The sequence below is a fragment of the Mizuhopecten yessoensis genome, unplaced genomic scaffold, assembly GCF_002113885.1.
Source record: "Mizuhopecten yessoensis strain PY_sf001 unplaced genomic scaffold, ASM211388v2 scaffold11159, whole genome shotgun sequence".
NCBI lineage: Eukaryota > Metazoa > Mollusca > Bivalvia > Pectinida > Pectinidae > Mizuhopecten > Mizuhopecten yessoensis.
Genome location: NW_018408909.1, coordinates 242,742 through 268,090, shown reverse-complemented (window position 1 = coordinate 268,090; position 25,349 = coordinate 242,742). Strand labels below are relative to the sequence as shown.

Below are 25,349 nucleotides of genomic sequence, written 5' to 3'. Positions count from 1 at the left end.
TTTTTTTAAAACCACATTGCCTTTGGGATGCACATGCATATGTACATGCCAAATGCAAAAGACATCACAGACAATACCTAACGAGTCTACCCACCTGTGTGAGGTACTTCTCAGACAGGGCCAAAGTTCCCATGGTGCGCTTGGTCACCTGAAGTACCTGGTCAAGCCATTCAGACAGCTCTCGGTACTGCTGCTGGAACTCGGCCAACGAAACCTTGGCATTGACACCAATATTCTCCTCATCGCTTTCTGTAGACTGTAAAGAAAAAAACATCGGTCAGGCAGGTAATACAGGTGTATAGTAGGTAATACATAAAGGAGAAAGGCGGAAAACTGTCCATTCTATGAGAGAATGAGCCGATCAAGGCCCGTAGGCCGAGATCTGTTCATTCTCTCGCAGAATGGACAGTTTGAGGCTTTTCTCCTGCTTAAAACACAGCACCACTTTGTATTAACAGTGGACACCTTTTTGTGTTAAGAATGGCTAGTTACTGAACAATGTTCCGGTAATGAAGTCAACCATGACCAGGCATTGGTGTGTATATGCAGCATGAGCTATGATCATAATAATGGACAGCTACAGGTACTTCATTGTACATTCTACTATATAATGTACGGTGATGCCATAACTGTGTTTTACAGGTGTATATGATGTTTCTGTCTATATAAGGGGGTAATAACTCTGTATACCTATTGTGTATGTATGTCATTAATTGTCTGGGTTTTGGTCCAAATGTATGGCATTTTATCAGAAAAAGACAAACATATCTGTTATTTTCAGTCAAGTTTGGGTAATACATGTTCCCTCTGATAAGTAAAAAGAAATTTGCACTTGGGATGACCCTCCGAGTTGGGAAGTCTACAATATGTACAAAAAAGGTTATAAAAACTTGTCAATTTCCAGGTAAATTTGAACTAGTTTACTTTTCTGATCAGCTACATGCATGGTAAATATACAAATATATTACAATAATCATTGATTTGGGTGATCGTAGCTATATTTCAATTTTCACAGAACTTTTATTTATGCTTATCCTTTCTTATCATTTTTATTTTATCAAAATTAATCAAATTTTAACTCCCTTTTGATAGCTGCCCTTATTACACACATAACCTTTAGAATTTTTTATCCTAAGGTTTGATTCCTCGTTTGAAGTATCCGCCTATCTGTGGTGAACCAGTACATGCACCGTACAAATAGAGGTCAGACCAATTACACAAAACCAGATATCACATACCCCGTAGGTAAGTTCCGATATGCACCTCATTACAGGGAAACATCAACAGATAGAGGCAGTAGATTCTGGTGTCATATAACTTTTGAAATCAAAGGTGAAAATTTCTTTACCGATTCCAAACAAAATATATCACTTATTTCATAGTTTAAAAATGCTGAATGCAAAATACAGAATAATGTTATATTTCCCTCATTTTGGACATCATAAATGGGTTTGGCAATGTATTAGGGGATATCTTATAAAGCGAACTGTGAAAAAAGTAAAAGGGATCTTGAGAAATATTGGTAAAATAACAAATGAAATGAGGTGCCCTACTGATATCCTTTCAAAAATAATCAGATTATATTTTACTATGAACAACAAAATCCTGTTTTATCTTTCATCGTTCATGGAAATCTTCATTTCTGCAGATGATATATTTTCTTACTACTGTTCTCAGAATTCTCAGAATGATAAAATTAACTAAAAAAACTCCATGCATCCAAGCACATTATTATTAACTGTGTTGTTTGGCTTCAACAACATACTAATATGGACTTAAAACAGAACACAATGGCAGACAACGTTTATCCCAGTCACATGTTTCCCAACACTGCCGAAGCCGATGACACTTTACAATGGTGTCTGTGTCACATTCCCAGTAGCAGACAGCGCTATACAATAGTCGGCTGATCACATGATCAAACATCAAGGTCCCTGATTCATCTTCCTCCAACCTATCTATTCAAAGTGTCCTCAAAATTAGGACAGAGAGGCGGGATACTGTTACAGGGCCTGGGAAACATTTCTTAAAGAACCAAGTTTTCAAAAGACAAAGACATTCAGATTCTTTATGGTGATAAATCTGTATCCGCCTTTTCACTAATCCTATGTTTTTTGTACACAAATGTAGGTTATGTACTGTTCCAGTTTTTAAATCTTTCTTTATCATCTATCACACAGGTTTGAAACAGAGCAAAATATTCTGGTACACAGTTTGTATTTATAACATAAAAATTCACCTGAATTCTTGGTAATGGTTTGTTTGATCATGCTGTCTGTGCCTTAGGTTCAGATGCTGGTTTGATATTTTCAAAAGTAGCACAAATGAGAAATTTGCACTAACATGAAGCTACATATATTTAGATTGTACATCACCTACAATACACAATAGGAACATTTCCCTGATGTAACAGAGGCCATTATTATTATGTAGTAGCAATTTTGCTAGTGATCAAGCCCAATACTTCTGGTTTACTAATCTAATGCTCTACCAAATGAGCTCAAGGGAAATTCTCTCTAGCCAAGACTCAGGAAGTAGCTTGTATTTCACTAGACTGACAAATAACCTTTTAACAATTTCCAAACTTATGATATTCCTGTCCTATACTTTTTAACATTATATTAAAACATATTGTTGACATTAGTTCTTATCTTTCTTATTTTCTTAAAAATCTCTTATATGAAACAGTATACTCTAGACAACTCAGATGTCATGCAGTATTTTTTTTAATATTAAAGTTTGGCCACTGTTAAATTTGTAGTTCTAAGACTGTTGCTATATGCGGTGTTACTTTACAAGAAATATTCCTGGTGAGATTGTTGAGCATGTAGTTATATCAGAAAACTTCAAAAAAATGTATTTACTGTGAGATAGTTAGTTACATGGTGTTGCTAAAGAAATTTTGAATTAGTGGATTTATCATTCCATTAAAACCATGACAATAACAATTTCGTGAATATTGCCCTATACACAGTATTGAGTTGTCAATTGCTTACCTTACAAGCCTCCAGAAGATCATAATCCATCAGACACTGATCCATCAGGTCCGACTCAATGGTCAGTTCGTACTTGCTATAGCGCTTCTTGAACTGGTCCTTCAGGGTGGCGGCTGGTGAGCAACCGGGGGTACTGAGGTAGCTGTCATCCAGCGTCGTCTCAGAATTTATCGAAAGTGTGGGCGAATGTGAGCGACTGCTAACCTGGCTACTGACATTACTGGACCATATGTCGTCCACCATTCTCCGTCGCTTGGGTTCGGTAGGCGAGTCTGGAATAAAGGATAGCTCAGGATTTGACCCGATTTTCCTATCCTTTAGTCCAGTCTTGTCGAAAGTGGGTGAAAAGGTGCGTAAGTTCCCCTCCCCTTTTCTAGCGGAAAGCGGCGATCTGGGTCCGGAGCGAAGACCTTCCATACTGCTGTATAATCGGTGGGTAGTTACAGGGTTCCTGGATTTATACAAGTCTGGAAGGTGGGAGAAACAGGTGGATTTCCGTATAGTGGAACCAACCTGTAAGCTGGGTATAAAATGGCTACCAGATGCTTCTTTACCTTTCGGCTCTTCCGTTACTGAAGAGCTCGGTTGGCTGGCAATCTCATGAGTTTGCCTGTTTACCTTAGTAACTGGGGCTTGTGGATGCTGTTGAGATTTGTAATTCTCAACAGACTTAACATATTTGTAGACACACTGCTTCCATTTCTGTGACCTTGGGATGCACTTTGGCCTCTTACCAAGGTCAGACAAAGCAGACGAGTCTTGAGTTTGGTGCAGGTGGCGATTGCCTGTCTGGGTCTCTAGCCTCCTTGTGGAAAGCCAGTAGGTCTGCAGGTTGTCCAGCGACTGCAGCTCCTTCACATAAGTCCTCCAGTAAAATGCCAAATTTTCCAGATCAACCTTAAGTTTGATGTCTGGAAATGTCCCCAAGAACCTTTGACCTTTCTCCAAAAGAAGGTCAACAGATCCTTGATTCACCTTGACTTCTCGTATGAGTTCCTGAAAGTACAGAAAAAAATAAAAGATTATTAGACAGATACCAATATAAACTGATCGGGCACATGGGAACATTGTTTATCAGAAGCACCAGTAAACCAAATTGTACTTTATAATCTGCAGATTTATAAGTATGAATCCATCCAATACGGAGTCCACCTTTGCAAATAATCACTTGGTCAAAAATATTAATTGTAACAAAGTCACAAAATAAAACGATTACTCAGAATTTGATCACAGCTCCATCCAATGTATCCAACACTATCAGGTGGTATTTATATATTTTGTGTATATTTATAGCTAAAGCTGACTTTTTTTCTAACACATCTGCAATTTGTACAAACAAGCTATATCACGATATCAGGAGAAAAGATTGCACCTATTGACGAAGAGAGTGTGTTAAATGCCACCATTGGCAGTACATCGTATCATGAAAAACCCATTCACAAATTGTTTTCACATTTCCAGGGGTCTTCTGGTAGTGTTTTCTTCCTGGAGATGAAAGTTGTACAGAGAAACCATGATGTGTGTATATATCCAAACCTAGAGTTAAAAGCACTGTAAATCAGTGGGTTAATATATAGGTAGCCTGCCAATAATTGCTGCTAGGGCTGAAGGAATGTTGAAGAGGTTTCAAATTCATATAGAAGAAAGTCCAACCGTGTAGACCTACAGCTTATACAGTGTGTTGTAGAAGAAACACCAGATTTATTTTAAGATCCTATAGGAGCACTACATGTTGTGTGTATGTTTATAGGTAACAGGTAGTGCAATCCATTCTGTTTTGTGTAGACTTGCACAAGCCCCATTAAGTTTGTTGAGTTTCGGTTAAACTGTTTTCATCATTTATTTCAAGATTCTTTTCTTGGTTCCATTTCTAATGAACTTGGGTATCTTATTATTACCAGATCCCTTTTTAATTCAGTTTTATTATATATAATATTTAAACTCAAGCTTATCAACTACCCGATTTATTTGAATAGTTTCTCATGGTTCCAGAACCAGAACTTCAAATATCAATGTTTGACTATAAAGGTAGTCTCCAAATTTAAAATTTAAACCTTAGCTCAGACTTTTCACAAAAATATATTTTGTAATGAGAGACTTGTTTGATTTTCTGTACACATGGCACTCTGTAATTTTGTGACAGGATCATCATATTACTGGCATTAAAAATTGATTTCATAGTAAATCAATTTCAGCAAGTCAATAGTTAATGTGTTTAATATCATATTCCTGAAATGACACACATCTATACGATCCGACACGCTTGTACACACTCCGTATAATTACCTCATTATAACTGAATTGGGGTTCACAGAATCACAATGATAATTTCATGATTTCAAATAATTTATTCAGCCTTTTTCATAATATACCATAGCTTTTTGAGGCTTTCAAACTACCTTTAATTCAAATCTGTTCAAATTCTTAAACTGCCACAGTCTAAAATCAGACTTCTCACTCAAAGGGTATGGTAGAGTGGTCTATAATGTAGGCAATTTATCACAGTTTAGACATCTTATTCACAACAGGATTCAAGTTTCAGTTTATTTTAGTCTGTAGGGAGAAGATCTGCATGAGAAAATCCTGTCACTTCAGATTTGTATTGAGGTTATTTTTTAGTGGTCCAGAAGTTGTTGAACCAGAATGTTTGTGTCAGCCATATAGATATCAGCTAGCATAGGTGTGAGATTTCTTATGTCAATCTGTGTCACACAGTTCATTGTACAACCATTAGTTGGCGGATTCACCTTGTAATCAAATAATTCAAATTCAATTTGGGAATTCCTTATCTCTAGATGTCCCAATATTACCATTGGTGAATAAGACATGCACACACTTTTATATACAAGGTACAAAAAATTAAACTTTTAAAGTTCACAAGACAAGTTTGTTTTTGTCTTTATAATAACAAACAGGAGAATAGTATCTTTATTTTTAAATATTTTTACTGGATACTGATCATTAAGTACATACCATGTGCCCTATATTTCATGTCTAAAACTAATAATAAGATATGATTCAACATTTTGTTTACAAATCCTACAATAGTCTTGATGTTCCTATAAGGTATTTGATAATTGCATATGACTGATCTTCCTCAAACATGAAAAGTAATACACAAACATGATAAGTAATACACAAACATGATAGGTTATACACAAACATGAAAATAATACACAAACATGATAGGTAATACACAAACATGATAAGTAATACACAAACATAAAAAGTAATACACAAACATGAAAAGTAATACACAAACATGATAAGTAATACACAAACATGAAGAGTAATACACAAACATGATAAGTAATACACAAACATGATAAGTAATACACAAACATGAAAAGTAATACACAAACATAAAAAGTAATACACAAACATGAAAAGTAATACACAAAAAAATACACAAACATGATCAGTAATACACAAACATGAAAAGTAATACACAAACATGAAAAGTAATACATGTACAACAGTTATAAGGTAATTGTATACATATATATCTTCCTCACACAGTCAGACTGACTTCAAAGTCTAAGTAAAAACCTGTTACTTCAATCAAACAGCAGTTAGTCTGACAGGATGGAAAAAAGCTGTCGGATACTTCCCCTACTTCACACGTTACCTACCTCTGTCATTCACTAGACAAGCACCTGTTTGAAGGGATCAGCCTTATAGTGGGGTCAGTTATTACAGGTTCCTCAATATCATTATCTCTTGTATAGTACATATATAGTACACAACACATTAGTATGACCTACAGTGTAAGTATAGGTAGACAAATACCAAGGTTGTGTCCTTTTCTTACCTACTATTCTTTGTACAAGGTCAACATAACCTTCAAAATCTGAAGTTATCTAGACGGACCCCATTTAGACGGTGCACTCATTTGACAGTATTTATTTTTAGAGTGTTTCATCATTATATTTAATTTTACATCAGATTCATATTTCTCCTTATTATTCATACATGTCCTCACTAGAGTGTCCTTCGTCTCTGTAGCATACTTAAGGTTGTTACCCTTTAATAAATTATGTATCACCAAAGATGATAAATGATTTGTACTAGTCACCCCAGCTGTAATTACTAAACATATCTGTTACTCATAAGTTAGATCAGGATTGATGGAGTGATCCTACAGAGGTTGTAATTTGTAAACAAAAATATTATAATATATAAACAGTTGGTTGGTTTACTGGTTTGATCTGTTCTATTTTCAGCTAGCACGTGTAACTTATTAAGTAATAATGGAAAAATCTTTTCATAGCCACCTAAATATTAGGTACAGCTGCTGAAGAGCTTCACCTCGCCACAGTAGTATTTAAGTATTTAACTTTCTGGCACAAGTTTAACTTGTAAATTCTTACATGGGGAGGGGGATGTTGACACTAATGGCATCTACAGCTTATGAGATGTGACTGAAGCAGGTTACTTACCAGCCAGGGATTATAACATGGGACGGAGCATGTTATAGTTTATATCAGTATAATGAACATCACTAATTAAACGACACCAGTTCAATACAGATGCACAATTAAAGAATCGGCCCTTGCATGTCTTCACTTCTACTAGGAATCCTACCTGTCTTAGTAAGAGCTGAAGGTGGTCTGTGTGTCAATTCTCGTTGTAAAGATAACAACCAAACATCAGAGCACTTTAAGAATGTAAACAGAAACAAATACCTATGTAAGTTAAAGGTTAAATAAACGAATGAAACGTAGATACACTGTCTTACAGTAACCTGGTAATGAGATATACATACCTTACTAATGAAACAAAGATACGCTGCCTACGGTATACCTGGTTTATCTCGTTAACCTGTACGTAATCACTTGGAACATGAATCCTCTGTAAACGTTAGTCCCCTGGCTTTACTCTGGGATTGTCTATAATGATACCAGTATCCCTGTAGGCTAATACCAATGATTACTGATAAAACATCTTACCTCCAGATCTGCCGAACTAATTGACGTTAATATACATTATACATTTTATCACCAATTAGTGTCCGTACGTTCATGGATCTCTATGTGGTTAATGTTTGGTTTGCGTAGAGCCAATCTTACTGCCTTTTACTTATCGTTCGCTGATGAATCTCCAATCAAATTTCCATATGATACAGTAACTATGGCAATGATGATATGTAGACATTTACATATATGCTTTTATGACTTCAGTCTATGATACATTTGGAACAAATTCATGATTCAGATAGAGACAATAATAGCTTTTACACTTGTAACACAGATCAAGGAACCAGTATCAGCCTCTATGGTTGTTGTTACAATACATGCTCCACAGAGCTACAGAATCTTGACACGGTCTGCTGAATGCCATACCATACTTGATTATCTTAGTGAAAGGATTACAACACCCCCCCACCCCCTCCCCCAACCCCCTCCATCACACTGCACTGATTTCAGAATCTTGCCTTCTTTCTCCTCCATTACACTATTGTAGCCTGTTGTCTTCCTGTCGGATTAGATGCTGCTCTGTATAACACTGGTCATTTACCAAGAACAAACATCTCAGCACCTGTCTTGACCAAGGCATGAAAATCCTATCAGTAACCATGGATACAGGAAGTGGTGGTCGGTGTAAGGTAAAACAGATTAGTGTTCCTCCATCATAGTTTAAACAGAAATGTATTACATGATGTCGAGGGTATATAATTATATATATACTGCCATGTAAAGATAAGAGGTATACAATTATAGATATTGCCATGTAAAGATTGAAACCCTCCCAAACGTAACATCCACTTTGTTTATCGTGGTTTTCATTAATCCTCATCCAACATGTTTCTTTTTACTTTATTTCTCGACCGAAAGAAAAATACTCAGAACATTAAATAAACTGAAGTTTTCAGAAAGTTCTGCATGAAATTTGAATTACATTACTTTTATAACATCATTATTCCAAACAGGACTGTATGTATATTTTAAACTCAAATGGCAATCAACATCACTTATGTACATGGCCATGAACGTCAAAACCTGTTTTGTAAAATCTAAAAGAATCAGTAAAAACCTATATAACATTATGCAGTTTTAACACCTGACTTAGCCTGAACCAGGACAAAGAGGACATCAATTCACACTGTGTTTTTATATACCAGCCATGGGACAAAACAATCTGTCACACTATCCATTTGAAAGTCTGGATCAACTGCATTCACAGTCAACAATTTACTTCGCTGGCAATTATTCGGTCTCCCGAAACTTTTCACCAAGCAGAAAAGGCAGTTTTTTAATCGAAATCTGATCTTACTTTAAATCCTGCAGTAGTGGCGATGTTCACAGAAATTTTCAAAAGCATCATATATAGTCCTGTCATGGCTATCTACAGTTTGTCATCACGATTGTGCGACAGGTAAAGGTACCCCGTATCACGACTAAAACGAGACAATATTTACCAGGAAATGTTATTACCAAATCTAAATTCGTACATTCAGGCCTGGCGATGTGATTCAGGAAAAGGTATCGATGACATGCTTCCTATGTTTCTGAAATTCTGCACAATTGGTTTTAGCAAGATTTCTAAATGTAAGCACATTTTGAAGTGCAGCCCTTCGTCTGACCTTGTCTCACACAGACAACACACTAAAGCATAATATTATGAACCAAATTTTAAAGCAATGTGTTCAGCCTACGCTAGTATCCTATAGCTACTGTAGAATGTTCTTGACCTGCTACATACATAAAGGTAGATTGTTTATGTCTGTTGTGTAAAAGTTAACACCAAATGTTCCAGTTTACCCAGCTGTACAAACGGCCACAGGTATGTTGGGAAATTACAAATGGAAGACTGGAGTCCTTCCAGTTGGAGAGCCATGAACATATTCTAATAGTCATAGCTATCGAGCACCACAAAAAAAGAGATGTGCATGTTTATAACATGTGTGTGCCACAACTGTGACTAACAAAAATTATATCTATTTTGATAAATCTGCATTAACACATTAAGTCTGGACAAGAAAAGAATTTATAAGAGTACATTTAGATCAAGCAAGACAAAATGACAAGAAAACCACTTAGTATTTCATGGATGCTAACTCACAAACTCGCTTTAATAATACCCTTTCAACATGAGTTTCTCCAGAACCATTTATATTTATATTTAATAACTAGTCACAAATTAGGGGTAATATGAAACATACAGAGGATTAGTAATCTGATAGTGCCTGGGAGATGATGCTCTGCTATATAGGTCCATCCTGGTGTGTACTAATATGGTGTCCACAGGTGCACATGAACAAGCTTGATCTAATTAATTCTACAGAAAGGATATTTAATGATTTCATGTTGAATACCAAATACATCTCTGTATATGTTTTTCTCAAGTGAAAAATTCCAGTTTATTCTACCATATGAAAGATGTAAGCAAAAGTGGGAAACCCATCAATTTTGAAGATACCGTTTAAATTCTTCAAGCATTAAACTGCAAGTGTTTGAATCAGAAGTGTAATCTTTGGAGCTATATTCTCATGACATCAATGTTTGAAAACATAGCATCACACCATTTGGAATGCTATAATCCACAACCAAATATGTAATAAATCTGTATTTCTATATTTCATAAGATAGTGTAGGTCATATCAAAATTGTAAAACAAAACATATGCAAAATGGGGTCCAAAGTCATATCATTCATACAATAGACTTTAAAGGGACAGATTTTTGTAGAATTATTAGAAAATATGAAAAAATAGATATCCAGCGTTGTTAAGCTAATGAAGGCAGATGGTCCACGGCTATATTGATCCCCAATGACAACATCTACACGGGGAATTGTTTTCTGTTTATTAATTCCTTCCAGGTAGAAGTTCCAATGACCAGTTTCTGACCGAGCACAATTGACCGTGGCCAATGGTCAGATCCCTCAAACATCCATATATTGCAGCAGTGGCGTGCACCCAGTGTTTTCTGTCAAGGAGTGTAGAAACCTGCCAGTTAATGTCCAATGCTAATCTTTTACCAATATCGATTTCACATGGCCCGGGTACATTAGACCAGCACTTAAACATGTCACATGATGACCTCTAGACTGACCCCTCACAGCATCGGAAATCGGTCACAAAGGGAAATAATTCACCTATGAAAAATGTATATCTGCATCCTTCTCCTGATTGGAGAGTCGAGACCAGGACTGATCTCAGCTTGTCTGGATTACAGCCCCTCTAGTCAGCTCACAAAGCTCCAATTAAGTATTAATGGTGATCACTGTATAATTAAGGTCTGAATTTGTGATTATACAGGTGAAATGGCCCATACACTTCCGATAATACACCTAATTCATCAACACAGATGCAGATCGATGTTTCTGCTGCATACACTATTTGGTCCACCACATCATTCATCCTATATATTTTACTTCACCCAACAGAAGACATGTATTGACTACACAGATTTGCACTGAATTAAGTCACAATTGTGAATATTTGCGACTATTTACTTCATTTAATTAAATTTCCTTTCATTTTCATGTTATTATACATTTGTTATTGCATGAAGAATAGAATTTCCATGTTAACTCCTCCAGCATAGTTTAAATTTCATTTAATTGAAAATTAGCAAATAAATTATCAATCCATCTTTAGTTTTCATCACTGATTTAATTCAGTTTTCTTTATAGTGTAGAAACAAATATGCATAATATCAAACACAAAATAGCATCATTAAATGGTAATGCTCAATTTACACCTATGAGGAGCATTAAAGCAAATCACTTTTATCATGGCTCAACTTATTTTGCCATAAGAATTAAGTACTGGCTATATGTATCCATCTTCTACCCTACTCATTGAATTGGTAGATACAGAAGTTAACAAAAACTGGAAAATATCTTGACCTGCTTGACTTAACATGATACTGGATCTTAGATGGTTCCCTTAAAACACAGTAACCTAAACGCCCTTAGATAAATCCAACCTATCTCAAGATTACTTTTGTTTCATTTGATAACTTGGGCTAGAAATACATCTAATTCAGGTGATGCATGATGCAGGTTGTAAATTGTGATGTAGCAATTGCAACCCCTGTTCTAATTCTTTGTGTAGGGTCCAGAGCCATACAACCATAAAATATCTGTAATGTTTCTCAGCAGCTTTAGATAAGGACAACATTGTGTTTGTAATCAGACACAATCCCCAAGCACTACTTCATTACGTAGAACACAGAATTACATCACCGTACACTTGATCCTAACTCGAAAAGTTAGCTTACATCTATAGGCCAGCACTTACCCCCAGATACTGATAGGATTCAAAATGGCTATTATATGAAGACAGATACATCATAACTATTTTCCACAGACTTATTCTTGAAATATTGATAACCTTACTAGCCAAATTTTTGTTAAATACAACTTGGACAATTACAGGTCTACGATATGTTAAGTACGCAGTGTAACGCACACATCCCCTGGCCTATTATCTTAGAGCTATTCCACCTCACATACCGTAACATGTAATTATTGTTTCTGTATCATATGTAGGTATTATCTCCCTCAGAGAATCCTGGTACGTAGCTATTACATAGTCGGTTTATCTCACATTCTGTAACATGTTTCTGTATCATATGTAGGTATTATCTCCCTCGGAGAATCCTGGTACGTAGCTATTACATAGTCGGTTTATCCCACAGGTTTCGTTTTATCTGGAGATAAATATACACGACATTACCAGCATCTTCTATCTCAATATGACAGTCTTGTTAGTGAAAACATGCCAAGTTTAATAGGCAATTGAATATAACAAGTGTGTTATAAAGATGAGTAACAACTACCCACCCACATGTACATCTCTACTGCTATTTAACTCATTCACCCCTGATCTTTCATAATGGACTATTCCAACCTTTGAACTGGAAGAGTTCAAATGTGTCTTTAGGGGTGAATGAGTTAATGTTTTACCAATTTGTTAAGTACAGCACTATACTCTAGACCCTCACTATTACAACGATCCTCAACGGTCACGTTTCATGTCTATATGTAGCCTCTGGGTTAATTACAGTCATTCCTCTATATCTGTATGATTACGTATTGTTTGATCAAAATTATCATCCTGATCAAAACCATATGTTACACAAATCAAGCATCAGATTCATTCATAATAAAATATAATCAACATATGGCTATAGTCATGACCTTGTTTACAACATTTATATTATCCAGATACTTCCTCGAGGCCTTCAATACTTTCAGTGCAAACTACATTTTAGTTAAATGATAGCCAATCCTGTAAGATTGATCAAAGAACAAATTTGCATACAGCTTCCTTGACTTTTCAAGGTCTGATCATGACAATTTGCCAAACTGTCTTCATTGAGCTTACGGCACTATCTCCATCTAACGCCAATCACAATGTTGATTTACAGATCATACACAGTACACCAAAGACGTCTTCCATTCTTTATGGGGCCTGTTAACATTGATATTTGTGGTGGGAATCACAGAACAGTTCAGGACTATTTTACCTTCAAAATGAACTTTTCAAAAGGATAGACTTCATTTCTACTTGTGACTTGTTGGTCCTGAAATACAAGTGTTTGTCAGTATGTAGGTAACAAAAAATTGATTTATCCCACCCACAAGCCTTATTCCTACCAAGGATTCACCATCCTATTTCATGATCTCTAGCTGTATCGCTCAATGATGGGGAGAATCTGTATATATATATCAATTACAAGTGCATGTACGTTATAGTGATAAGCACTGACTACAGGTTTTTGAGGATACACATGCAGTTTGGTACACCTATGTATTGGGGAGTAAAACCAGCCTGTACTAAGATATCTAACATACCACCAGTACTGAATGGTACCAAAATGGTACCAGACTACATATATATATAACACAAAAGAGTACCAGACCCAGCAACAGATGCATCAGGTTCTCCAGCTGGGGGCCTAATTCTCACATATACATGTTAGACAGGGAGTAGACAAGGATCTCCCATACAGCCAGACTCCTCCTACCCATTCCCTCTAATGCTGGTGTACAGGGTGGGATGATTGGCACCTAGCTCTATAGACTCTGTCGTTGTTATATCCAGTATATTAAGGCTATGTCAGTATTACTAGTTACTAAAGCTCCTTCAGAGTATCTAGCCAGGCTCCTGTCCATGATCACTACACCTGTGGAAAGAGTTGGGAAGCTCCAAGATCAAATACTCTCAAACCAGTGATTAATGTCTTTAAGGCCTTTATGGTCTTTCAGATAAGAACTTGAGAAAATATCATCTATTGATTTCAAAAAGGAAACACCTGTCAGATTTTTCATGATGACATGTCATTCACAGTATTAATGGCAATTAAGGTATTTGGAGATAATTAAATAATTCAAGCAGAAGATGCAAAAAAATCATTACAATATATTGATTTCATATTTCACAGGAGATTGCATTGATAGAGAGGATGAGGATGTGGACAGGCAGGTACAAGTTTTAATTAAGTTGAAGCATCGTCTGTCGATAATATTTTGGAATTTACAGAATCTGGATGGGATCTACTGCATTGATTCTTATAAAAAGAAAACCATACTACAAATAGAGACTGGGTTCTAGAAGAAAAGTACACTTTAAAAAGAGGCAGGGTTCTAGAGAAATAAAGGCAGGGTTTTGAGGAAAATACACCTTGCTAGCGTATAGAATCTTTTCATAGAAGTCCTCTTGGATCTAATGGTATTTGATCTGTGACAGTCACAGTATCGCTTCAATACAAAAAAACTAGATTTTATCTGATTGTACACCATGGTGGTTTTGTCACATTAAGATAAGGATCTTGCATGCCTTTACACATTCCCTTGGAGAAATTAAAAAGTTTTACTTGTTATCAAATTAAAAATTGATTCTACAGCTATTAATCTTTAACAACTGATACACAAGAGGTTAGAAATACAAGATATACCACGTAGTAATCAGCATTTACTGAACAGTACATTTCGAAATATATGTACTGTAAATATTTTATAAACATGGTACCATTACATTGATACAAAGAGAAACATTACAACAGATGGAAAAAGAACCTTGAAGATAAGGACATGTTAATCTACCTTGCAGCAAAAAATAAGGGGTGTAGAAAATATCAAGGCAAGATTTTAGGGAAGATAAACGCAACACACAACATATTTAGAAAGATCTCGAAAAGCAGAATTTTAGCACCAACACCAAGACAAGGATTTTCAAGTTAAATGTACCTGCTATGTTGCCATATGGATGCAAAATGTTGAGTGTGACCAAGCAGAAGGCAAAGCAACATGTAGGACACAGCAAGAACCTTGGCAGATTTATGAACGAGATCTGGAAGGGCAGAAAGCTTAACACCAACACCAAGACAGGAATTTTTAAGTCAAACATTAATGCTGTGCTTCCATATGGTTACAAACATGATGGGTGACCGAACACAACCTGAGAATGTTGGACATATTTTTGAACCAAACCCTATAAGAATCAAATAATCTTGATATACTGGCCAATAAGAGTGACAAATGGTGATATCGGGAAAAGTGCAAAAGTAGACAGAATCTGTTTTGAGAGCAGACATCAGGAACATGGGCATGTATTGACAGTGAACAAGGATAGCAACTGGAACTACATCACATAGATGTGGGCACATGGAGATGCATCTTCAGATACCCACGGTTGATTTCGCTTCGGTCCTCACTCATCACGATGAGTGAGTATACCGAAGCGAAATCAACCGGAGACTTGAAGAAGTACAGTTGAAAAGGAGAGGAAGAACAAGAAGATTAACACCAGAAACAAAGCTGCTAAGTATCAAACAGCTTAATCTGTAGAAAAGGAGTAATTTGCCCCATTCAATAACAGGGACAGAGTCAAGTCATTAATACACACAAATGAAAATCTTCTAGATAAACATACACAAACAGTAATATGATACCAGTACACACAGACAATAAAGCCAGCTATTAACAGGTAGTAAATTCCCTCTGCCTGACTCCCTACAATCTTCCTCATCAGTCCTCACAGACGTTAAGTGATGTCAGCTTTGGTAAAACAACCATTTTTATTTCCTCTATTAATTGATTTTTGTGTACCTGGCAAAGCCTACCTATATAAATCAGGTAGGCTTGAGCTGGTAGACAACAGAGTCGACTAGGTTTAGATAGTACGACACTAACGGGCACGCCGTATTGATTTGATACAATTTTCCATAAAAAAATCTTTGTCATGTCCACACTGCAATGGGTTACTTATTCAATACATTCCGTTTCATATTTATTCAGGCCCAGGGCGAAGGGAATACAGCCATAAAAGAACTGTTGAGGACCAGTTAGAGTGGGTGGGTCCAAATCCAGATGATAGAGGAGCGAGCCTGGAAGGTGATGAGTGGGGGAGTCGATATATAGAGGGACAAAAAAAGCAGATGTTGGTTTGGGGTGAACCTAGAACTCAATTTACTCACGTTTTTGCAATATTACTTCAACATGAAATATATTGAATTATTCAGAAAGAAAAGTCCTACTAATATATAATATAGAAAATTGTTTCTTTTTCCAAAATCTTCATACAATACATGTACTTGTATGTAAATGCATTAATGATATTTTCCAGTATATGGTTTCATAGAAGTGCAGTCCCCTCCCCTATATCCTGTATATAGCTGCATCATACAATACTTCACTGTTAGAGACTATAAACTGTTGATGACACAACAAATAACACATATAAATTTGTTCTTTGACAAGCAGTGTTTATCATGTTATTATGAGTTGGCATAGTACGTTGTAATGGTATAATTCTGAAACCCGCCATTGTCAGTGTACAGTCACTGGTAATCTAGGCGGAGACATCACGAGTTATTTACTCAGATCAGAATTATGTAGACTTGATGTGGTCTGAAGCTGAATTAATTAGGTAGCTGGCATTTACATCATCACACGGGATATCTTATGTAAGGAGTGTACACAACATTGAATCAAAGCTTATACTTACTGATACCATTTCTCTCACAGCTACAAACTTGTTCATAAGACATATATATACTGCATATATAGCCACAACCAAATGTTCCAAACTGTCAGATTAAAATATGATAATATAATAATGATATCTGTACTGCTGTTATACATCCCCATTCCATGTTATTACTGATTTACTTATACAGTTGCCAGATATTAAACGGTATTCTTTCACTGTCATCAACACATTAGACTGAGATACCCCTGGTGCTACTACAGATTGGGATTATAACCCCGTAAATCATACGACAGATTGAGATTCACCACATATTACATTTGTTCTAGATATCATTGGAATACTAATATATATGTATATTGATTTAACACTCCTCTTCATTATTCACTGAATAAAACCAATTTGTGTAATTGACAACATCCCCACCCTTGTAGACTAACTCCCCTAGCATTTTCCATATCTTTCTCATTGAAATGACAAAGCCAATCAGGTGGGGTGGAGCTTGTACTGACCTGCTCCTACCCGTTTTCATTGTTCTTTCGACAACAGCAAAGACAATATGAATAACTTTTTCAGAAATTGCAGTTGGAATGCTGCATTTGATATATGCCCATCGGTTTTGTATGATACAGTATCGATAAAATATCTGTACAATAACATGTATTAATGATGCACAATTGGGTAATAATACATATTAAGAGAACAGTCATGTATTATTAATTCTTTCAAACAATAGGTCTTTTAAAATGTGTATCGTCATGTAACTATGACAATTTCTAATAGTGGGATACACTGCACCAGGATATATTTAGTGGTCCTAGATTAGGTGCTGACAGTGAACTGAAAGTACCCGGGTCTCCCTTTCCTAATCACCCCCTCCCAAAGTGTTAACCTGACTGTAAAGTACCAGGTCTCCCTTTCCTAATCACACCCTCCCAAAGTGTTAACCTGACTGTAAAGTACCAGGTCTCCCTTTCCTAATCACCCCCTCCCAAAGTGTTAAACCTGATTGTAAAGTACCCGGGTCTCCCTTTCCTAATCTCCCCCTCCCAAAGTGTTAACCTGAATGTAAAGTACCCGGGTCGCCCTTTCCTAATCACCCCCTCCCAAAGTGTTAACCTGAAAGTAAAGTACCAGGTCTCCCTTTCCTAATCACACCCTCCCAAAGTGTTAACCTGACTGTAAAGTACCAGGTCTCCCTTTCCTAATCACCCACTCCCAAAGTGTTAAACCTGAATGTAAAGTACCTGGGTCTCCCTTTCCTAATCACACCCTCCCAAAGTGTTAACCTGACTGTAAAGTCCCAGGTCTCCCTTTCCTAATCCCCCCCTCCCAAAGTGTTAACCTGAATGTAAAGTACCCGGGTCGCCCTTTCCTAATCACCCCCTCCCAAAGTGTTAAACCTTAATATAAAGTACCCTGTTCTCCCTTTCCTAATCACCCCCTCCCAAAGTGGTAACCTAAATGTAAAGTACCAGGTCTCCCTTTCCTAATCCCCCCCTCCCAAAGTGTTAACCTGACTGTAAAGTACCCGGGTCTCCCTTTCCTAATCCCCCCCTCCCAAAGTGTTAACCTGAATGTAAAGTACCCGGGTCGCCCTTTCCTAATCACCCCCTCCCAAAGTGTTAAACCTGAATGTAAAGTACCAGGTCTCCCTTTCCTAATTATATATATATAATCACCCCCTCCCTAAGTACCAAACCAGACCCTCAGTGCTGGGAGTCGAGTGGAACCACCTGTGCTGTGAACCAAACCAGTGAAAGTGGAGTGTGTGCAAGGCCACATCCGATTTGGATACAAACTACATGTATATATGTTTACATACATGTAGGTAAAGAAAATCATAAAGGGAGCATAAAGCAAGCAAAAGATCAGCAACAAAGAACAGAAACAAAAAGATTCCTTGTTGAGGATGCCAGAGTATTAGAAAATACTGGTTTATTCTTACTTGTAATAACATGCAACAAGCAGGGATTTGCAGCAAGATCCATAATTAAACATAAAGGCGGCCATTAGCATGTGTACTACACATAACTGGTTCTCAACATAGGGTACTGTGCTATTTCCATATAAATAACATGGTAACAAATACCAATAGATCTTCAAAACAAGACCATAAAGACCTCAATGTACACAGCTTTACAACAAGTGTTGGCATCCCAAAACATCAGCATGCATTCCAATCTCTCAAGCAACAAACAGTCATTTGTATGGTTCCTCTTCCACACTGTACTCAAGAATTGGCTCCATGAGTGATTGATGTACCAGGTTATGAACAACATATTTCATGTAGTACAGTATACAAAAAGAAGGTTGGCTGTTATATTTTTATAAATTTGGCCTATTTTCCCCATAGTATAACAACTCCTTTTACAGGGCTTGACAATAAGGGCAGCCCCATAGTCTGAGACTACTGAAATCTCTAGCTGGACTATAGTTGTTCTAAAAACTGCTAGCCTGATTGACTAGTCAAAATTTGATATTACTTATGATATTGAATATTATTGAGTTAGTGGAGTTCACACATGGACTACTAGTAAAATTAATTTCTAGCCCTGCTTTTATCATATCCTGCCTAAGATTTGGCTCAACAATTTGAAAATACTGTTGAGTTTGTATTTATGAAAATAAAGATATGTGGAATCAATCCAACAAATTAAGTTTAGCTTTATGTCTCAATTGTACCTGTACTGCATTATGACCATCACATACTGCACAGTAATTAATATGTTCATCCTCACATCTAATAAAAGGGTTTTTTCCCCAAGTTAGATGTACTTTTGTAAGTTAGCTTTCTTTATGGTGTACTACAATATCTTCTCTGAAGATGGGACATTGATTTCACCAGTCATAGATGAGTGACGGCAAGATTTTTCTGTGTATGTGCATTTCCTGTACTATTTCAAGTTAATGTCAAGGGGAAGCTGTTTAATCATTTCCATCTCTAAGATATGTGTACCAGCGGTAAGTTTTTTCATCCTTAACTGAATGGAGTGGAACATTATTTTCACTGCTGAGCAGAATGAAGCAAACTATTTTTTTCTTCACAAGTTTGTGGTATTATACCAAGTGAAGAGAGGGATAGACGTTTTTCTGAAGATATAATAATCTGTCTGAAGCTGTGCAGAGAATATAGAGGCACGAGTTCTGTCTGATAATGGGACACTTTTTTTCACAAATTCACCATTCACAGAGCAAAGCAAAATCAATTTTCTTCTGTTTGGCTAATATTAGCCCGAAGCTGAGCGAGGCTTAGATATGTTTTCATTACGTATGTAATCTTCATGCCATGTGGAGCAAGACTCAATTTTTTCTGAGATTGTAGAAAAATTTGATGTTTATACATATATGGCCAAAATAATGGTCACTTGTCCAATTTAAGGGAACAGGGATACCAGAGTTGTTCTCACTGTATTCTCATTTCTGTGGTGAAGTCACATACTACTAAATATTGGATGAGTATTAAATGTTGATTTTGGTAAGTGTCTGCCAAATACAATGGTGTATGTATGCATTAAATAATTTATCAAAATATTAAGTTATTAGAGTTTTAACTTTTGATCCTAGCTCAGATCACAACTTCACAAGTTTTAAAGCTAATTTAATGGAAGCAAGCTACAGAATAGAAAGATATACTGGGTATATATACATATATCTATAAGAGACTAGATCAGGTTAATTTGAACCCATTGCAGCCAAGCTGGTTGCTTCTTTCTATTTTGATATCCCTGTCATATAGAAACATGTGCAATCAGGGACGATTCAAACAGTTATCAAAGTGTAATTAATGTAGAATTTAACTAAACCAGGCTAATTAGCACCCAATAGTAGAGTTAATCGATTCAAACAGTTATCAAAGTGTAATTAATGTAGAATTTAACTAAACCAGGCTAAATAGCACCCAATAATAGAGTTAATCGATTCAAACAGTTATCAAAGTGGAATTAATGTAGAACTTTACTAAACCAGGCTAATTAGCACCCAACAATAGAGTTAATCGTAATAGGATTGTGACCTACATTCGGAATTTTATAAGAGGTCGCTCCATAGCTATTATGTGATTGCGTCTGATAGCTCTAGAGCTATAATAGAAACAAGAGTTGACCATTAGTAGAACTATGTAACATACTCAATTCTGAGGACAAACGATATAAAAGGTCACCAATCCTGTCTATGTCAGTGAACAGGAATCTATAGCATTAATGATTACGCACGGCTGAGTGGAGCATTACCTACAGCCGATTCAACCACAATTGGTATCAAACATGATTATGAAACTGACACATATGGAGTAGGCCTTTCCTATGGAAAAAATATGGGTATACTTCAAAACTGAAGTGGTTTTATCTTTTTAAGTCTAATCCTGGTAAACATTTTTACTTCTCTTTCACAACTAGTTACAATAGAAAAATACTCCATTTAACAGTGTACAGTAGATTCATTAGGGGTATAAAAACACTTACTGTGCCAATAAAAACAAGTTTGCTACCGTGAATATAAAGATAACATTGTCCTTGTATGTTGTTGGGATAGATTGAGAAATCGGTTATGCGGACAAATCCAGTTCTGTACTGATCGTAACACCTATGTCACTGTAGGTAAGATGTCCCCGGGGGCGCTACAGGTAGACTTCAGGTAGACTACAGGTAGACTAAGGACACTGTGTGTATTGGGATTGTCATACAGGTAAATGTTTTAGTATAGACTAGAACAGTTTATTACACCACAAATATGTCCGTACACATAATTCTGCATGGATATCATCACATGTATATATATGTTACTGTGGCTAAATACTATGTTCACATACACTTTCTCCTATTAATGATTTTTAACAAACTACAATGACTAAATTGTACTTGATTACAGTTGAATCTTTGTAGTCCACATATATTTGTTTTTAAAAACTAATTTATGAATATAAGGCCAAAACAAAAAAATATGGTTCCGGTTTCCCTATCGACCCTAGATTTTGTACCTACCCTTAAGTGTTTATTGGCATTTAGTGATAAGCACTGTTAAAGTCAGAACTCCTGCTCTGTATAAGCGTAGCAAAAATAATTTTCAAAGAAAGAAATTTGCATATCTACCGATATGAAGATATATATTCCAACTTATCTTTCTAATCAAAATCCTCAGTTACAAGTCAATTCATTGCCATTCCCAAAGACTGTAACCACTACATTGCAAAAATCAATCTACTCAAGTACAAGCCAATCCAAAATATATTAATAACTCTATCAATTTCTCCTGGAAATTATAATAGCAATCATCTCCGAGAAAATTGCATTCCTAAGTAACATAGTTGATAACGGGAACAAGTCTTTATGTATCCGATTTCTTTAAATAAAATCAATGATTCATTAATTTGTGAAAGTCTTTAATTCATTGGTTATAATGAATGTCAGATATTTATAGAAAGTTCTTTCTGATATTTTTTTCATTCAAAAAACCAACGGAAAAATCTTCAAAGTGATCTCTATTGATTGCTTGATACAAACTACAGAGTATTACATTTCAGTATTACTTCTATATTATATTTCAGTACTTAACAGCTTTCTCCTCTTCTTTCAGAATACATGTTAAAACTCGCAATCAGATGAAATGGCGAGACCAAATGAAACATGGATGATTCAATCAACGAGTAACTGAAGTTGCTGTACTATTTTTTAGGTTGTTGGATTTTAAACTAAATCATTATATGTAAATAATGGCACATGTTTCTCTCTTTGAAATGCTTGGGGGCTACAAGTTAGTGATAAACAGTAACTCTATAGGAAAAGATTTATTTAAAAAGCTCCAAGATGATTTTTTTTTTAATTCTGACCACTTTAAACTTGTTTAAGAAATAAATAAATATGTTCGATCTAACAAAAAATACATATGATTACAAGTAAATCTCCAGGAAATGAACAGATTTTAACCTTTTTTATATGTTACTTGTCTTTTATTGACATGAGTCTTACAACAATGACACATTTTCTATGATTATATTGAGTCTTCAGTACCAACAGGTACAGAGTATACAAAATATTGACCATCAAAACAGTCCTCCCTCGAGATTAGTAAAATCAATGTATTTGATATAGAAATTCTGCCATGAATGGGAGCTTTGTCTGGCCAGTTAATAGACTGATTGAATATCAATAAACACATGGCCTAAATCACTATTTCATATTTCCCTGTTGACTCACAGGGCCATAGTGTTGATTGTCCACTCTGCTGAACTCACTGACCAGTAGGATGATTGTCATATATCCAGGACGTCTTTTAGCCCATTGTGGCGCCAGATTTGCCTGGATGACCACTCGACAAAGAGGCGTCTGCTCCAGTGAATATTCCATTAAGTTTCTATTAGCAAATATACACCTGTGCATTTCATTATTCATGTACCTGTATAGTTATAATGTATGAAAGAAATTGTGCCAGCATCTCAATCTATTCACAGGGTTCCGCTACTTGTATTTTAATATTTCTATTTTAAAAAGTGACAATGTATATATTAAAGGTCTTATGCATCATCATAAACGATTTGACTTAAAATTCAACATTTGATATCAAAATTTTTAAATTCAATATACATTCCAATAAAACATATTTAACTCATTCACCCCTGAAGACACATTTGAACTCTTCCAATTCAAAGGTTGGAATAGCTCATTATGAAATTTCAGGGGTGAATGAGTTAACAGCAACATCAGTGGTCACATCCTTACCACATTTTTTATAAACAATAAACACCCGAATGACAAGGGACCCCAATTTCTTTTTTATAATTTTGTCTCATGTTCCTTTAGGGTAACCAAAATTGATCATTTGCTGAAGACCCCACTTTTGAACAAGCTAGAAATATTACTGACAGCTCAATGTTTGAGTTTGTAAAAATGTTCATAGGCCATGATCAAAGTACATGTGATTAACATACTGAGTTTGCTTATTACAGATTGTAGCAAAATCTTCTAGTTTGTTAAAACATGTATCCACCCATATCATTCACTAAATGATGTAAATGTGATTGCCTGACTGATGAAGCTTATAATGATATTACTTGAAAGTTATCTATAACCTTATTATATACATTACTACCAGCCATTATTACTAGTGGGGCTTTTCCAGCCATAGATATCAATGACATGCATTTCAAGAAGCCAGTAAAGAACAGTGGCGACTTCCTAAAGGTATATATATCCACTTGCTTTTCATCTTTATATCTGATACATGTACAGGTATTTAACATAACTTGATGCAAACAAGTGATAAATTTACCAAGGATTGCCTCAAGATATAGAATATATATATGTTGATGCAATTATTTTAAGAGTTTTTATTGATATTTATCATGTGATATGTATTATGTATGAACAAATGACAATGTGAGCTGCAGGGATTCAGATGTACTATATACCACCTACCCTAAAAAAAGGTCAAGAGTGACCTTTGACCCTTTAACCTTGTCCGCAAAAATGACATCAGGTATGGAATTCAATATTATCATACTATGGTGTAAATTATAATAAACTAAATCTGGTAAGGGGCTCACATGAAATTTTGTATGCAAGCTTTAACTTTGAAAGTGGTCAAGTGCACCCTTTTACTCTACGTTTAGCCTTGACCCATGACAACCGAATTCTGAGATCAGGTGCAGAACTTGATGTTTCTGTACTATGGTGTAAATATACCATTCAAAAACTAAATTTGTGGGGTTCACAATAGGGCTGTCACAAAAAATTGGAAAACAGGTATATCACAATACACAGGTATATCGTATCGTACCACAAAATAGAGATGAAATAATGCTGTATCTCAATATTTTTTAAAAGCATATTTTTATGTATCTGCTTGGTGTTTTAACTTTGCAAATTACTACAAATTCTAGCAGATATGCCAATAAGCATAAAGCAGGCTTTTAATAGTTCAAATTTTGTAATCGTTGGTTTGTTTGACAAAAATCTTAAATCTATGTAATCCATATTATATATGATTAAGTTTGATAACATTCTGACAACAACTTATTATAAAATTGAGCACATCCTTACTATGACAATATATCGGGATATGTATTGCAATATATTCATCTGTATTACAAGATATTGTGATACACTCTTCAGACTTGGGGTATTGTGACACCCCTAGTTCACAAGATATCTCTTACACAAACTATTTCATAATATGTCAAGTGTAACCTTTGACCTTTCGACCTTTTAGCTTTTACCAACGACCAACAAAATCTAGTTCAGAGCATAACTCAATGCTATCAAACCATGATGTAAAAAGGAACTAAATCTGTTGACAGGTTCTTAAGATATCTTCACTTGTAAAAACATTTCACAACAATTGCACTGATCACCAACACACTGACAAAGCAATTACTGTTATACTAGTCACAAATGAATTAACCCCCCCCCCCCCCCC

General features: G+C 35.7%; 1 protein-coding gene across 2 annotated transcripts in view; it reads right to left on the bottom strand.

Annotated features, from left to right (window-relative positions):
* LOC110467090 overlaps positions 1–25,349 on the bottom strand; it is a 100,433-nt gene that overhangs the window by 60,139 nt on the left and 14,945 nt on the right. For both annotated transcript variants that reach the window (XM_021524004.1, XM_021524005.1), the window contains exons 4-5: positions 2,997–3,992; positions 95–256 (exon numbers count right to left, since the gene is read on the bottom strand). In XM_021524004.1, coding sequence (XP_021379679.1) covers positions 95–256; positions 2,997–3,992 — 1,158 coding nt within the window. The remainder of the gene's footprint in view (positions 1–94; positions 257–2,996; positions 3,993–25,349) is intronic.